The 13,365-nt window shown below is 40.1% G+C and overlaps 1 protein-coding gene across 3 annotated transcripts in view; it reads right to left on the reverse strand.

The window, feature by feature from the left end:
• UBN2 (ubinuclein 2) overlaps positions 1–13,365 on the reverse strand; it is a 95,311-nt gene that overhangs the window by 30,487 nt on the left and 51,459 nt on the right. For all 3 annotated transcript variants that reach the window (XM_085005294.1, XM_021079092.2, XM_003360116.6), the window contains 2 exons: positions 10,290–10,332; positions 5,837–7,387 (listed from right to left, as the gene is read on the reverse strand). In XM_085005294.1, the coding sequence (XP_084861420.1) occupies positions 5,837–7,387; positions 10,290–10,332 (1,594 nt within the window). The remainder of the gene's footprint in view (positions 1–5,836; positions 7,388–10,289; positions 10,333–13,365) is intronic.

Genomic DNA, 13,365 nt, shown 5'->3' on the forward strand with positions numbered 1-13,365 from the left:
AACTCTAAATTTCTGTGGTCAAAAATTTTAGCAGTAGGGAGTCCCTTGCAGCACAAGTTAAGGATGCAGCATCGTTACTGCAGCAGGTCGGATTGCTGCTGTGATGTAGGTGTGATCCCTGGCCTGGGAATTTCCACATGCTGAGAATGTAGCTAAAAATGTAGATACAGATATAGACACACATACACTTTTTGTTCTAAATTTGGTCAAGAACCGTGAATTCTTTGAATATTTGTTAATCAGTTTAATCAGTAATAAGCATCAGCTATTTTGCATATTCTTTCTACCAGTAAACATTAAGAACTGACCATTTTATTTCTGAGTTAATGTATTGGAAAACTGGAGGTGATTTATTTTCTCATGCAAAAATGCCGCATTACATTGTATATTTATGTTCTCAATGGCCCACACCACTGCTAAACAAAAAAATGAGGAACATCCTCAAAAAAATTTTTTTTCTTTTGCCTTTTTTGGCATATGGAGTTCCCAGGCCAGGGATCAGATTCGAGTTGGAGTTGTGACCTAAGTCGCAGCTGCAGTAGTGCTGGATCCTTACACCAATGTGTATCCAAGTGTCCCTAAGATGCTGCTGATCCTGTTTCAGCACAGCGGCAGCTCCTCAAAAAATTTTCTATTCTGTTTTTTCCACTAGCCCTCCAATATCCTCCCCTTATCTCCTTTATTTATCTCTCAAATTTATACCCATAGTTCTGACTTCTCATTTCAGTTTCAATCCTGTTCAGCTATCAGTTTAGTGAAAAATTCCACTTGGTTATCAAATACTCCCCAACCTGGCATGTCCAAAATTGAGCTTATCATCTGTTACAATCATTTCCCTCCCATATATATTAGCTGATAACATCAAAAGTCTCACTCTTTCCCACCACTCAGGCTTGAAACCTTAGTTTCATCATAAACTGAAGGACAAGAGAAGCCTATAGTCAACATTTCCATCCATGCTCTTTTTTTTTAAATCACAGCTCCCTCCCACACTTAAGTACAAATCTTCATTACTTCATGCTTGGACTTGACGACTTTTCTTATTCGTCAGTCTCTTCCCTCTACAGTGCCAACTGTGACATACAAATGGGAGATTTAGGAAAAAATTACAAGTTAGAAACAACAATGCTTTGAAACAACGATCAATTTAAAAATTAACAAAGGTTCTCTTTTCCATCATAATTCTACTATAGTCTCAAGATAGTTTGGGGTCCAAAGCCATGCACCCCAAGGGAAGCCCCCCTCATAAGGAACATTAAAAACTGTGAATAAGGAGCACTCATCTATGCTTTTCTGGAGAGGATAATGGAAGCATTAAAACTGATGAAAACAAACAAAAAAAAAGTAACTTAGACAACTTCCAAAATTAAGTAACTGAGTATTAGCAATAAAAAATGGTTCAGTGTCATAATTGTCAAACATTTTCGACTTTCAAAAAGCTTCCCTAACTGCTTTTGTTTATAAAACTAAAATGAAACATCAGACTATCTAAACGTTATATCTATAAATTTCTCTCTCCTAGAAGATGGAGACCTTTCAAAAGTGGGGTATCCCACTGTGATATCATTCAGAAGCATACAGGAGAAGCTGTGAACATGAAGTAGGCAAATACCTCGGGATAACACCCCAAAACAAAAATATTTATCATGACCTTCACGTTTCATTGCAGGGAAAATATGAAGAAATACCTTGCTCTTCCTGTGATGCGCATCACATTTTTTTTTTTAAACCACCTGTTTCATTTTGGCAAGTATATCTGCTCCCCCCCTTCTCTACAACACCCAGAATGACCTTTTGAAACATAAATCAGACCATATCGCTCCTCCAACAAACAGCTTCCCATGGAATATGACGCAAAAACCCAGGTCCTTGTGGTGGCCCCCAAGGTCCTCCAGTACAAGGAGCGATCTCTGCCCTCCTCGCCTCCCTACCCTGCCCCACATCCAGCCGAGCAGCCCTTTCCTATTGCAACGCCTTCATGCCTCCGTCCCTTGGCCTGGACCGTCCACCCTGCTCATTCGAGGCTCAGCTCAAACGCTGCCTCCTCGAAAAGGCCTTCTCTGAATCCCTTACCTACATTAGTACAATCACACTTTATCATATGATTTTTCATAGCACTTAAAGTATGTGTTTTGCTTATCTTCCTACCTAGAATATATGCCCTATGAGATGAGGGATCTTGTTTCACCTTATCTCCCCAGCACCTAGAAGAGTGCCTGGCACATAATAAACAATAAACATTTGCTTAGTGAACTGATTAATTCTGAGAATTATAGAGTGGCAAAGATGGGATTCATAGAAAATAAACTGAAGGCAAGAAAGAAGAGGAAAGCCTTGAGTAGAAAGATGTTAAATAAAAAGCCCATAGAGGTAAGAATCTGAACCCAGAAAGACGTTAGCTTTTGTTAAACTCAGGCCCTGTCGTGTTCACTCTGCAAATGAGTAAGACAGTTGAAGATGTCTCTCAGACAGAAGAGGAATATTACAGGCGTAGATAGGAAATCTGTTTTTAGTGCTGGCAAGGTAGAGACACAGGCTCTAGAAGCCACAAGGCAGCTGATAAGATGCTATGTTAAAAAAACAAAAAAGCAAAACATTAGGTTGGCTAAAAGTTAGAAAGAGTCTTATTCAATGACTGATTTTTTCTTCAGTCAAACCAATGAGAACAAAAAGGATCAGATAAGAAGGCATTTAGAAGAGCAAGAAAACCAGAAGGAAGTAGTTATCATTTAGGAATATACATTTTGCCACGGAGGCTCATTGCTACCAAAGCAACTGGTAAACAACTCGTATAACAAGTTGTTCTTTGGAACAAATGATCAAATACAAAGGTTCCCAGGAAAAAAAAGAAGTGCTAAGATTCTGGAGATGACAAAAAATGGAGAAAGAACTAAATTTAAATTCAAAGAAAACAAAGCAAGTGGGGAAAATATAGCAATTTTTAACTCCAGATAAAAGCCAAAAAGAAATTGAAACCATAGTTTTTGATATTTGAAAGCTCAACAGGAGAAAATTTTACACAGTCACAGGTTTAACCAAAAGTTGTAATTTCAGAAAGTTCCTGCTGTGGCAAAGTAGGTTAAGAATTTAACTGCAGCTGCTCAGGTCACTGTGGAGGCACGGGTTTGATCCCCAGCAGGGCAAGTGGGTTAAAAGGATCTGGCCTTGCCACAGCTGCACTGGAACTTCCACATGCCTCAACTGCGGCCATGGGGAAAAAAAGTTGTAATTTTATTCTTTCAGGAAAATGGGAAAGATTTAAGAGAGTTAAAAGCCTTATTTATTATAAAGAGAAGAAGAAAGATAATACTAAAATAGTCTTCCATTCATTGTTATTTTTTAAAAACACAGAGAAAAAGCTGAGTGTTAAAAGTCATTGACACTAGAGGGAGTTCCTGCTGTGGCTCAGTGGGTTAAGATCTGGACTAGCATAAATGAGGTTGTGGGTCTGATTCCTGGCCTCGCTCAAGGGGTTAAAGGATCCAGTATTGCTGTGAGCTGTGATGGAGGTAGCAGACGAGGCTCAGATCTGCTGTTGCCGTTGCTGTGGTGCAGGCTGGCAGCTGCAGTTCTGATTTGACCCTTAGCCTGAGAACTACCAAAGGCCAAGGATGTGGCCCTAAAAAGACAAAAAAAAAAAAAAGTAGCTGGCACTAGGAGGGAGAATATGGGGCATGGACTTGCCACTTCTGTTATAATCCTCTCACATATTCCTGTGATCAAATTAATTTCAAAAACAGTCAACATTTTAATAAATACAAAGTGAATGTGAACTCACTCCCAGTTATAACTTCAATTTTAACATATAATCTTTAATCAGTTTTTTGTTATTTTCTTATTTCTGATAAAAAATAAGATTACACAGATAAAACATCTATTAATCCTAGCTTTCCATTAATGAAGTATCAGCTGAGTTTTGTTCTATATTAGATTTGTAGAATTCATTCATTCATAAGCCTACAGTAAAGGCACAGTGATGATTTGGGTTTTTAAGTGTATATTGAATACCAACGCTTAGCTTGCACTAAATAGCAGAGAACCTCTACAAATACCAAGGGAAAATTATCTCATTAGATGTTACTACTCCGATAAGAGGCAATATAAAGTTAGGGCACTTTCTTAAAAAGCAGAATTTCGTAAGTCAGCAAAAGTCAAAGAATAATTGAGAACCTAAAAAATAACATATCATCAAATGCTATATTTTTTAAAAGGTTCCTATGAAACAGAATATTATGTAAAACCCACTTTCCTGAGTTTAAAAAAGGATGAGGAAAACATAAACAGTAGTGGGATGATGGGTGACTTCCATTTTCATTTTTCTGAATTTTGTTTACTATGAACATGGACTATGTTTCAGGGGAGGAAAAAAGTCTCAGAATACAAAGGAGTGGCAGATAGATGAAAACAGTAACAGAGAAGATGATAACGAAAGGTAGAGAGATGAGATATATGAGTAATAAAGAATACTAAAAAAGATCTAGGTAAATGGATCAGAAATAATAATCAGACTCATAATAGAATAAGATATTCTTGAGCTGAAAAAATAGGCAGCTGAGATTGAAAGATCTTAGCATTTTCTAGGTAAAAAAATTAACAAAAACTAGATAAACCTAGCCATTATTTGGGAACCCTTGATTTTCGAGAAAAAAGAGAAAACGTGATTGACAATCAGGCAGAGAAAACACATCACTTATATGAAACAAAAAAATCTGCGTGGCCTCAGACGTCTCTATACCCTTAAATACCAGGTAAGGTCAGTGACAGTGTTTACAAAACTGGGAGACACTGACCCAAGAAGTCTACATCGCCTCAACTGTGACAGCACAGAAATTATCACACAGGAGTTCCCGTCGTGGCTCAGTGGTTAATGAACCCGACTAGTATGCATGAGGACGTGGGTCCAATTCCTGGCTTCTCTCAGTGGGTTAAGGACCCGGCAGTGCCGTGAGCTGTGATGTAGGCCAACAGCTATAGCTCTGATTTGACCCCTAGCCTGGGAATCTCCCTGTGCCTCGGGTGTGGCCCTAAAAAGACAAAAGATTAAAAAAAAAAAAAAAAAAAAAAGCAAGAAATTATCAAACATGCAAGAACTAAAGTAAAACAGCTTTCACGTTCACCTTCTCAAAAAGATTCCTTGAGATTCCTACTGAGATAAAATTAAAAACTCATGAATGGCAAGACCATGTAGAATAAAGGCATTACTGACACTAAATTGACAGAGTTATACATGCAAGATAAAAATTTTACTGGAAAAAACAAATGGTTAAAGGAAAAAAGTATGAATGTATAAATTTGATGAAATAAAAACATAAGAAACTTAGCAAGAGAAAAGGGACTAGAAAGCAGAGAGGAAGAAACAGGTGAAGGTATATTAAAATCTTAAGTTACTGTTTTGTTCTGGACTTTGATAAGATACAGTTTTTTGTTTTTTGATTTTTTTGGTTTTTTCTTTTTGGCTCCACCCATGGCATGTGGAAGTTCCCAGGCTAGGGATCAAACCCATACCACAGCAGTAACCTGGGCCACTGCAGTGACAACACCAGATCCTTAATCCACTGCACCACCAGGCAACTCCAAAATAGTTTTAAATATGCATTTTAGTCGTGTTTTCCAAAAATTCTGAAAATAGGCATGCTACTTCACTGAAAAAAGAAAAAAAACCCACATCCCAATAAAAACTCTATTCCCAAGTGTCTTGACATCAGGAACACTGTGTGGCCATAAGCTTTAAGTGATTATCGACAGTCTACGTATTACAATAAGGTGATCAAGCCGACTCACCAGAACAATTCCACAATCTTACACTTTATCACATGACTGTATCCACCATACATACCTGCACACTGGCTGTTACCACTGAAGACCCTGAGGCAGAGGATGGTCTGTGTGGAGTAGACAACGGTTTAGTAGCACCCTGTGTTCCACTTCCTGTTCCCCCAGACAGACTAGTCCTATGAGCGCCGCTTGAGTTAAGGTTGCTGCCTCTGCCGGCAGGTACATTCACTGCAATTCCACTCAAGCTGTTCTTCCCAACAGTTCCAGGGGATGAGGAGTTCGTTAGCTTTGAAGGGGTCTGAAGATTTTTTGTAGACGGAAGGCCGGAAGTGCGATTAGAGGGCAGTAAATTCAAGGTGGGAGACTGTCTGCTGATGTTTATTCCACTGGGCTGTTTGTGGACTGGGTTATTACCGCTGGAGTGGCTACTCTGGGCCACTAGTGCATTTGGACTGGAAGAACTTGGGGGTACAGTAGGCTTGGGAGTTGGGTTGGACTTAGAAATAAGTTTAGTTGATACTGAAGGCTTAGCTGACAGAGAGGGCTTGGGTGAGGCAGAAGGCTTAGGTGAGGGCAAGGGTTTAGGAGATGTGGCAGGTTTTGGAGATGCGGCAAGTTTGGGGGATGCAGCCATGGAGAAGGGAGATTTGAAACCCTGCGTGGAGATTTGTGACACCATAGCCTTGGCTAAATAGTTACTGGAGGTAGTGGTGCTAGGTACTGTCCTAGAAACCAGCGAGTGGGACCCTTGAGAACCATTTCCAGGTGAGGGAGTAGATAAGGGAAGGCGGTACATAAGCGGCTTATCTGAAGTCTTGATAAGTGGGGAAGAACAGGACAGCTGGGGATTATTACTTAACTTAACCACCGGATTGGTCTGTGATTTACTAATAGTTGCTTGCAGTGGAGACACATAGTTCTGTTGGACAGCTGAATGCTGGGGCACCTTTGTCACCTGTGTTAATGAAGAAGCATCTTGGGCCTCTGATGTCCCCAGAGCATGAGAGGAGGCAGCAACCTGGGCTGGGGAAGAGGAGGAGACATGGGTCTGCGAAGAGGGAGAAGCATGAATCTGGCTTGACCTCTGTAGTCCTTGCTGAAGAAGCCTGGCTGGCAAAGGTTCTAAGGAAACTTTAGGGTTCTGAATCGAAGAACCAGCAATAAGGCCTGAAGAGATGCCAGTATGAGCTAAATCCTGGGGTTTCTTTGGTACTGGCCCTGTGTGACCAGCAATAAGACTTGATGAATGTGCGGTCTGAGTAGAATCTAGCTTTTTGGGAGTAGCCAGTGGCAGTTTACTCATGATACTTGCTAATTTTTCTTCTCTCAGTCCTGGACGAGGCTTTGCAGTTGACATGCTTATCCTTGAGCCAGCTGGAGGGCCCTTGTTCCCGTTATTGATAACAGCTAAAGCTTCAGAAACAAGATCCAGTGCAGGTGGATGAAAAGAAAGTTCTTCATCTAGGGAGTCATCAAGGCAGATTGTCTCTTGGGCTGGTGTCGAGCCAGAACTGGTGGAGGCCACAGCAGATGTGCTAGAGCTTGTCGAAGGACCACCCGCTGAAGCCACCAAGGATGCAGGAGTCTTCTGGTCCTTCTTTGGACTACACTCCTAGCATAAACAGCATTATATTGGAGGAAAAATAAAACGATTAATAAAAATTTACACGTATGAGCTCTTCTAAGAAAACTAAGAAGTTTTCATAATTAAAATTCTGCTAGAAACCTTTAGACTGTAAAAGCCAAAATAATTTTTCAGAGGGTAGAGCTCCTAACTGAACTGTCCTCCAAAGCCAAAGTTATCTGACATATTGCACACAGTTGCCACATCTTAGTAAGCCGTTCTTTTTTTTTTTTTTTTTTTTTTGTCTTTTTTAGGAATGCACCCGAGGCATATAGAGGTTCCCAGGGTTGGGGTCCAACTGAAGCCGACGGCCTATACCACAGCCACTGGAACTCGAGGTCTGAGCTGCGTCTGTGACCTACACCACAGCTCACGGCAAGGCCGGATCCTTAACCCACTGAGTGAGGCCAGGAATCGAACCCACGTCCTCATGGATGCTAGCCACGTTCGTTAACTGCTGAGCCATGATGGGAATGCCTTAGTAAGCCATTCTAAGCTGGCTTACACCTAAGCCACAGGAATATTCGTATAGTAGGTACGTATTATAGATGAGCTCTCCTCTCCCCTCACCCACCTATATCAGATCTTCAGATACTATTCCAAATCCACCTGTTCAGAGACTATCCTCTCTTATCCTCCTTACACCTGGGAGAAATTCTGCCTTCAACACACCTTCCCGCTTGTACAGCATGGTTTGTTAGGACACTGACCCTAACTCTCTGCTTCCTCACACTTCCGCTTTTGCATGCCCTGTCCTACAGCTACCAAGAGCCACTACAGAGAGAAACTTGTACATCAAACTGGCAGATGATACAATTCAAGCACTTAAATTATGCTTTCTATTCATTACAGTAGAAGTCATTTGTAATTTACTCAACATACATTCACTATGAGCCAGGCACTATGCTAAGAAAACATTAAGAGTATTAGGAATTAAAACTCTGAATATCTAAGAAAGTATCTTCTGTTCTATCCAAAACAAAAAACAAAAAAAAAACTTTCTTAAAATTCAAGGAAGAGATTAGAGAATTAGAGAACAGTTTAAAATACTCAAAGAGCAAAAGAATTAAAAAGTATCTTTCTCTTAAGAAAAACAAGTACTTGACTCAAACCCAAACCCCAAAGTCTTATTACTTATTTATTTTTGCTTTTTTTTTTTTAAGGGCCATACCTGCGACATATGCAAGTTCCCAGGCTAGGGGTTGAACTGGAGTTGCAGCTGCTGGCCTATACCACAGCCATGCAGGATCCAAGTCGGGTCTGCGACCTACACCACAGCTCACGGCAACACCAGATCCTTAACCCACTAAGCAAGGCCAGGGATTGAACCCGCAACCTCATGGTTCCTAGTTGGATTTGTTAACCACTGCGCCACAACGGGCACTCTGGCATTTTCTACAATAAGCATTTCCTTGTATTTCCTTTAGAACTGAAATAGGTATTTAAGGGGCAGCAGAGCAGAAAAAAAAATGCAGTTTTTCCATTTTGGAAAAGGAATAGGTAATTTAATCATAAAGAAATGAACAAAACAGGTAATTCCCCTGTATCATTCTAACACATCCATTATTAGAATTCTGGTAAATTATAATCATGTTGAATAGATGTATCAACCCTTTATGAGTTTTACGAGTTTAACAAGAGTATTTAATCTGTATTCAAAGAGCCCTAGGACCACAGGGTAGCAAACATGACCTTCTCGTCATAACCTCATAAGCAAAGAAACTATTCAAAGAGATGAAGTCTATGGGAAAAGTTTAAAATCTAAAAGGTGTGGGCTTTCATTACAATTTTATTTTATTTTATTTATTTTTGCTTTTCAGGGCTGTACCTGCAGTATATGGAAGTTCCTGGGCTAGGGGTTGAATCAGAGCTGCAGCTGATGACCTACACCACAGCCACAGCAATGTGGGATCCAAGCCATATCTTGACCTGCACCACAGCTTACAGCAATGCTGGATCCTTAACCCACTGAGCGAGGCCAGGGATTGAACCTGTGTCCTCATGGATACTAGTCAGTTTCGTTTCTACTGAGCCACAACAGTGACTCCTCATTACGATTTTAACCTCAAATGATTATAGTTTTCACTTATAGAGGTTATACTTTGTTTAACTTTGCTTTGTCTATTTTGATAGGATATTTTTTGTCCCCCTTTGTACTTCTTTAAATAATAAAAACTTTTAAGTTAAATTACTTTATGTTCTAAATCCAATAAATCCATCACTTGCCCTTCTTAGGGATCTAATTCTGTTGGTTGTTTCTGCTGACTCTCACTCACGGTAACTTATCTCCTCGTGTACTCTGTACTTGCAGATTGTAAACTCCTGTTCGACACAGGATATCTGCAGTGAGCCTTTGGGGCCTGGGATGGAGGTGCATTACTCCAGAGAGAATTGATTTCCCAGTGCTCTGGGTTAATGCTAATCTAACTACTTTATTTTCTTGGCTTGAGGTTTTCCCAAATCATTCAAGTAATGTAAATTAAACTCCTAAATCAGGGACTGTTTTCATGGAGGACTTCCTTCCCCTAATCCAGAACACAGGCCAAGACACACACATTTCTTAATCTTTCAGCTGGTGGGTAAATTTCTTTTCTAGGATTTTTACAATGTTTGAAAACACCCATCTTAAAAGTATGGTATCTATCAATCTGCTAAATACGACAGATTGCAAATCTATGTTAATCTTTTCACCCTAAAATACATTTTTTTGGAGGTGGCACCACCATGCAGAGGTTCCTGGGCCAAGGACTGAACCCAAGCCACAGCAGAGACCTGAGCCACTGCAGTAACAACGCACGATCCTTGACCAACTGAGCTACCACGGAACTTCTTAAGAATGTATTTAACAGTCACCAATTATGACTAATTAAAGATTTGGTTCAATACTTACCTTCACTTTGGGTTTCGGTGCAGGAATCACCTTTTTCTTTGCCCTAAGACAAAAGATTGAAAAGGAGGTCATTTCAGTAGTAGTTAAGTCACTCATTAGGAAATTATAACACATAATCTTGTAACTATATGGGTAAATAATTTCTTCTGCTATTTGGGAAGCTCTCTGAAGGAAGGAAGTATATATGTTATATAAGTGCTTAGTTGATATGTGAATTTACAGAAAAATTATCTAGAATGAAGGCTAAATCATTAGTAAAATGTGAAATGTAGATGATAAAGTTTGTTAAAAAATTAAATGTAAATATTCAAAATAAAATAATTCAAAACAGGCAACAAAGCTGCCTAAGGAGACTAATTTCAAAGAAATGGTAAGAATTTGTAATTATTTCAGAAAAAAGGAACTGCAAGCTTGAATTAAACCATGCTAAAAAGTACAGGGGGCATTGTTTAAAAAAAACCTTAAGTTTTTAAAGAAAATTATTTTAAATATAATAATTCAAATTGAAAATGTGAAAATGACAGAACAAAGGCAATAAAAAAAAAATACCATGGAACCTTGGAACTTTTGGGAACCAGTGTGAAAAACTTATTCCATAGCCAAGAGAAAGTACTCAACTGTTTGCTGAATAATTAAAGGGCTGAAAAACTAAAATACTTCACATTGTCTGAATATTTCTACTTCACTAAGTTAAAACGCCATCAATTAGGAGTTTCCATCGTAGCACATTGGAAATGAATATGACTAGGAACCATGAGATTTTGCGTTCGACCCTGGCTTCACTTGGTGGGTTAAGGATCTGGCATTGCCATGAGCTGTGGTGTAGGTCGCAGCTCGAATCTGATGTTACTGTGGCTGTGGCTTAGGCCGGCAGCTACAGCTCCGATTTGACTCCTAGCCTGGGAACCTCCATATGCCGCGGGTGTGGCCCTAAAAAGACAAAAAGACAAAAAAAGAGCCATCATTTAAATTAACAAATATGGTGGAGTTTTCCTGTGGCACAGTGGGTTAAGGCTCTGGCATTGTCACCGCAGTGGTTTGGGTTGCTGCTATGGCATGGGATTGATCCCTGGACCAGAAATTTCCACATACCATGAATGTGCCCCCCCCCCCAAAAAAAGTATCTTGATTAACATTTTATTGCCAATCTACAACTTCATTAAGGCAACAGTTAATATTCACGACTTCCAGGCCCATATTACCACACAGATTCCTACCTTTTTTTTTTTTGGGCCTCACCGTGGCCTGTGGAAGTTCCCAGGCTAGGGGTTGAATCAGAGCTGCAGGTGCTGGCCTACACCACAGCCACAGCAACACAGGATCCAAGCCTGTCTGCAACCTACAAGACAGCTCACAGCAATGACAGATCCTTAACCCACTGAGTGGGATCAGGGATTGAACCTGCATCCTCATGGATGCAAACTGGGTTCGTTACTGCTGAGCCACAAAGGGAACTCCATAGTCTTACTTTTTTTTTTTTTTTTTTTTGGTCTTTTTGCCATTTCTTGGGCCGCTCCCGTGGCATATGGAGGTTCCCAGGCTAGGGGTCCAATCGGAGCTGTAGCCACCGGCCTACGCCAGAGCCACAGCAATGTGGGATCCGAGCTGCGTCTGCAACCTACACCACAGCTCACAGCAACGCCGGATCGTTAACCCACTGAGCAAGGGCGAGGATCGAACCCGCAACCTCATGGTTCCTAGTCGGATTTGTTAACCACTGCGCCACGATGGGAACTCCAGTCTTACTTTTTTTTTTTTTTTTTTTTTTTGTCTTTTTGCTATTTCTTTGGGCCGCTCCCGCGGCATATGGAGGTTCCCAGACTAGGGGTCAAATTGCAGCTGTAGCCACCGGTCTACGCCAGAGCCACAGCTACGTGGGATCCGAGCCACGTCTGCAACCTACACCACAGCTCACGGCAACGCCGGATCCTTAACCCACTGAGCAAGGGCAGGGACCGAACCCACAACCTCATGGTTCCTAGTCGGATCCGTTAACCACTGCGCCACGATGGGAACTCCTGGGTCTTACTTTTTGATACAAAACAAAATACACAGTTAGCCATAATAATGAAGATACTGAAAAAAAAGAGAACTGAGAGGATCTATGTAAACACTTGCTTTAGAATTAAAGGAATAAATTATTCATACTTGAATTGTAACATATGTGTTTTTAGAACTATAGGGAAAATTAAAGGCCAGAAATATTACTGACATACATATAAACTCATTATATATATATAGATATAATGCACATACACATACATGCATCCAATACCTCTACCCTGGGACATCCAAACCACCTGCAACAAACTCATCCTCTAAAATGTATAAAACCAAACTACTCCAAAAATTTTCTTTAATTAAAAAAAATGACTGATTTTTAAAAAAATTTTTTGTTAAAGTATAATGGATGATAGTGGATGTTCTATCAATTTCTGGTGTAAAACTACCCCAAATTTATACTTCCAAAACAAAAATAGATCTAAAAACTACTACCAATTCAATACATCTCTGATGATATACTCAAAACGTGTTCTTCCTGGAGTTCCCATTGTGGCTCAGTGGAAACAAATCTGATTAGCATCCATGAGGGCAAAGGTTTGATCCCTGGCCTTGGTCAGTAGGTTAAAGATCTGGCATTGCTGTGAGCTGTGGTGTAGGCCAGCGACTACAGCTCCAATTCAACCCCTAGCCTGGGAATCTCCATATGCTGTGGGTGCGGCCCTAAAAAAAAAAAAGTGTCCTTACTAAAAGCTGTAAAAAAAATTCCATCTACCATAATGGTAAACAAGGAGAAGGGGAATTTTGCAATGTAACCGGAAGATGTTAACCAGACCTCTTAGCAAGAGTACTGAACTAGACTGCTCAGTAAATGCTCAGTGACTTACTAATTTCATAGTTTATTAACCCTTAATACTACATTCTAGGCTACATATAATTAGCTTTAAGTTGTGGTAAAAATAAAATCCTTGTCAAGTTAACCAGTATTCATCCAAAAATTTAACTATGGAAAAACAATGCCTTTTGTACTACTATCTGTCAGGATAAGAGACTTTTCTTTAGCAATTACAACCCT

This window comes from Sus scrofa, chromosome 18 (genome assembly GCF_054392235.1).
Source record: "Sus scrofa isolate SSC_HxYL_T2T_F1_AM1 chromosome 18, Sscrofa_HxYL_maternal_Yorkshire_Landrace_v2.0, whole genome shotgun sequence".
Classification (NCBI taxonomy): Eukaryota; Metazoa; Chordata; class Mammalia; order Artiodactyla; family Suidae; genus Sus; species Sus scrofa.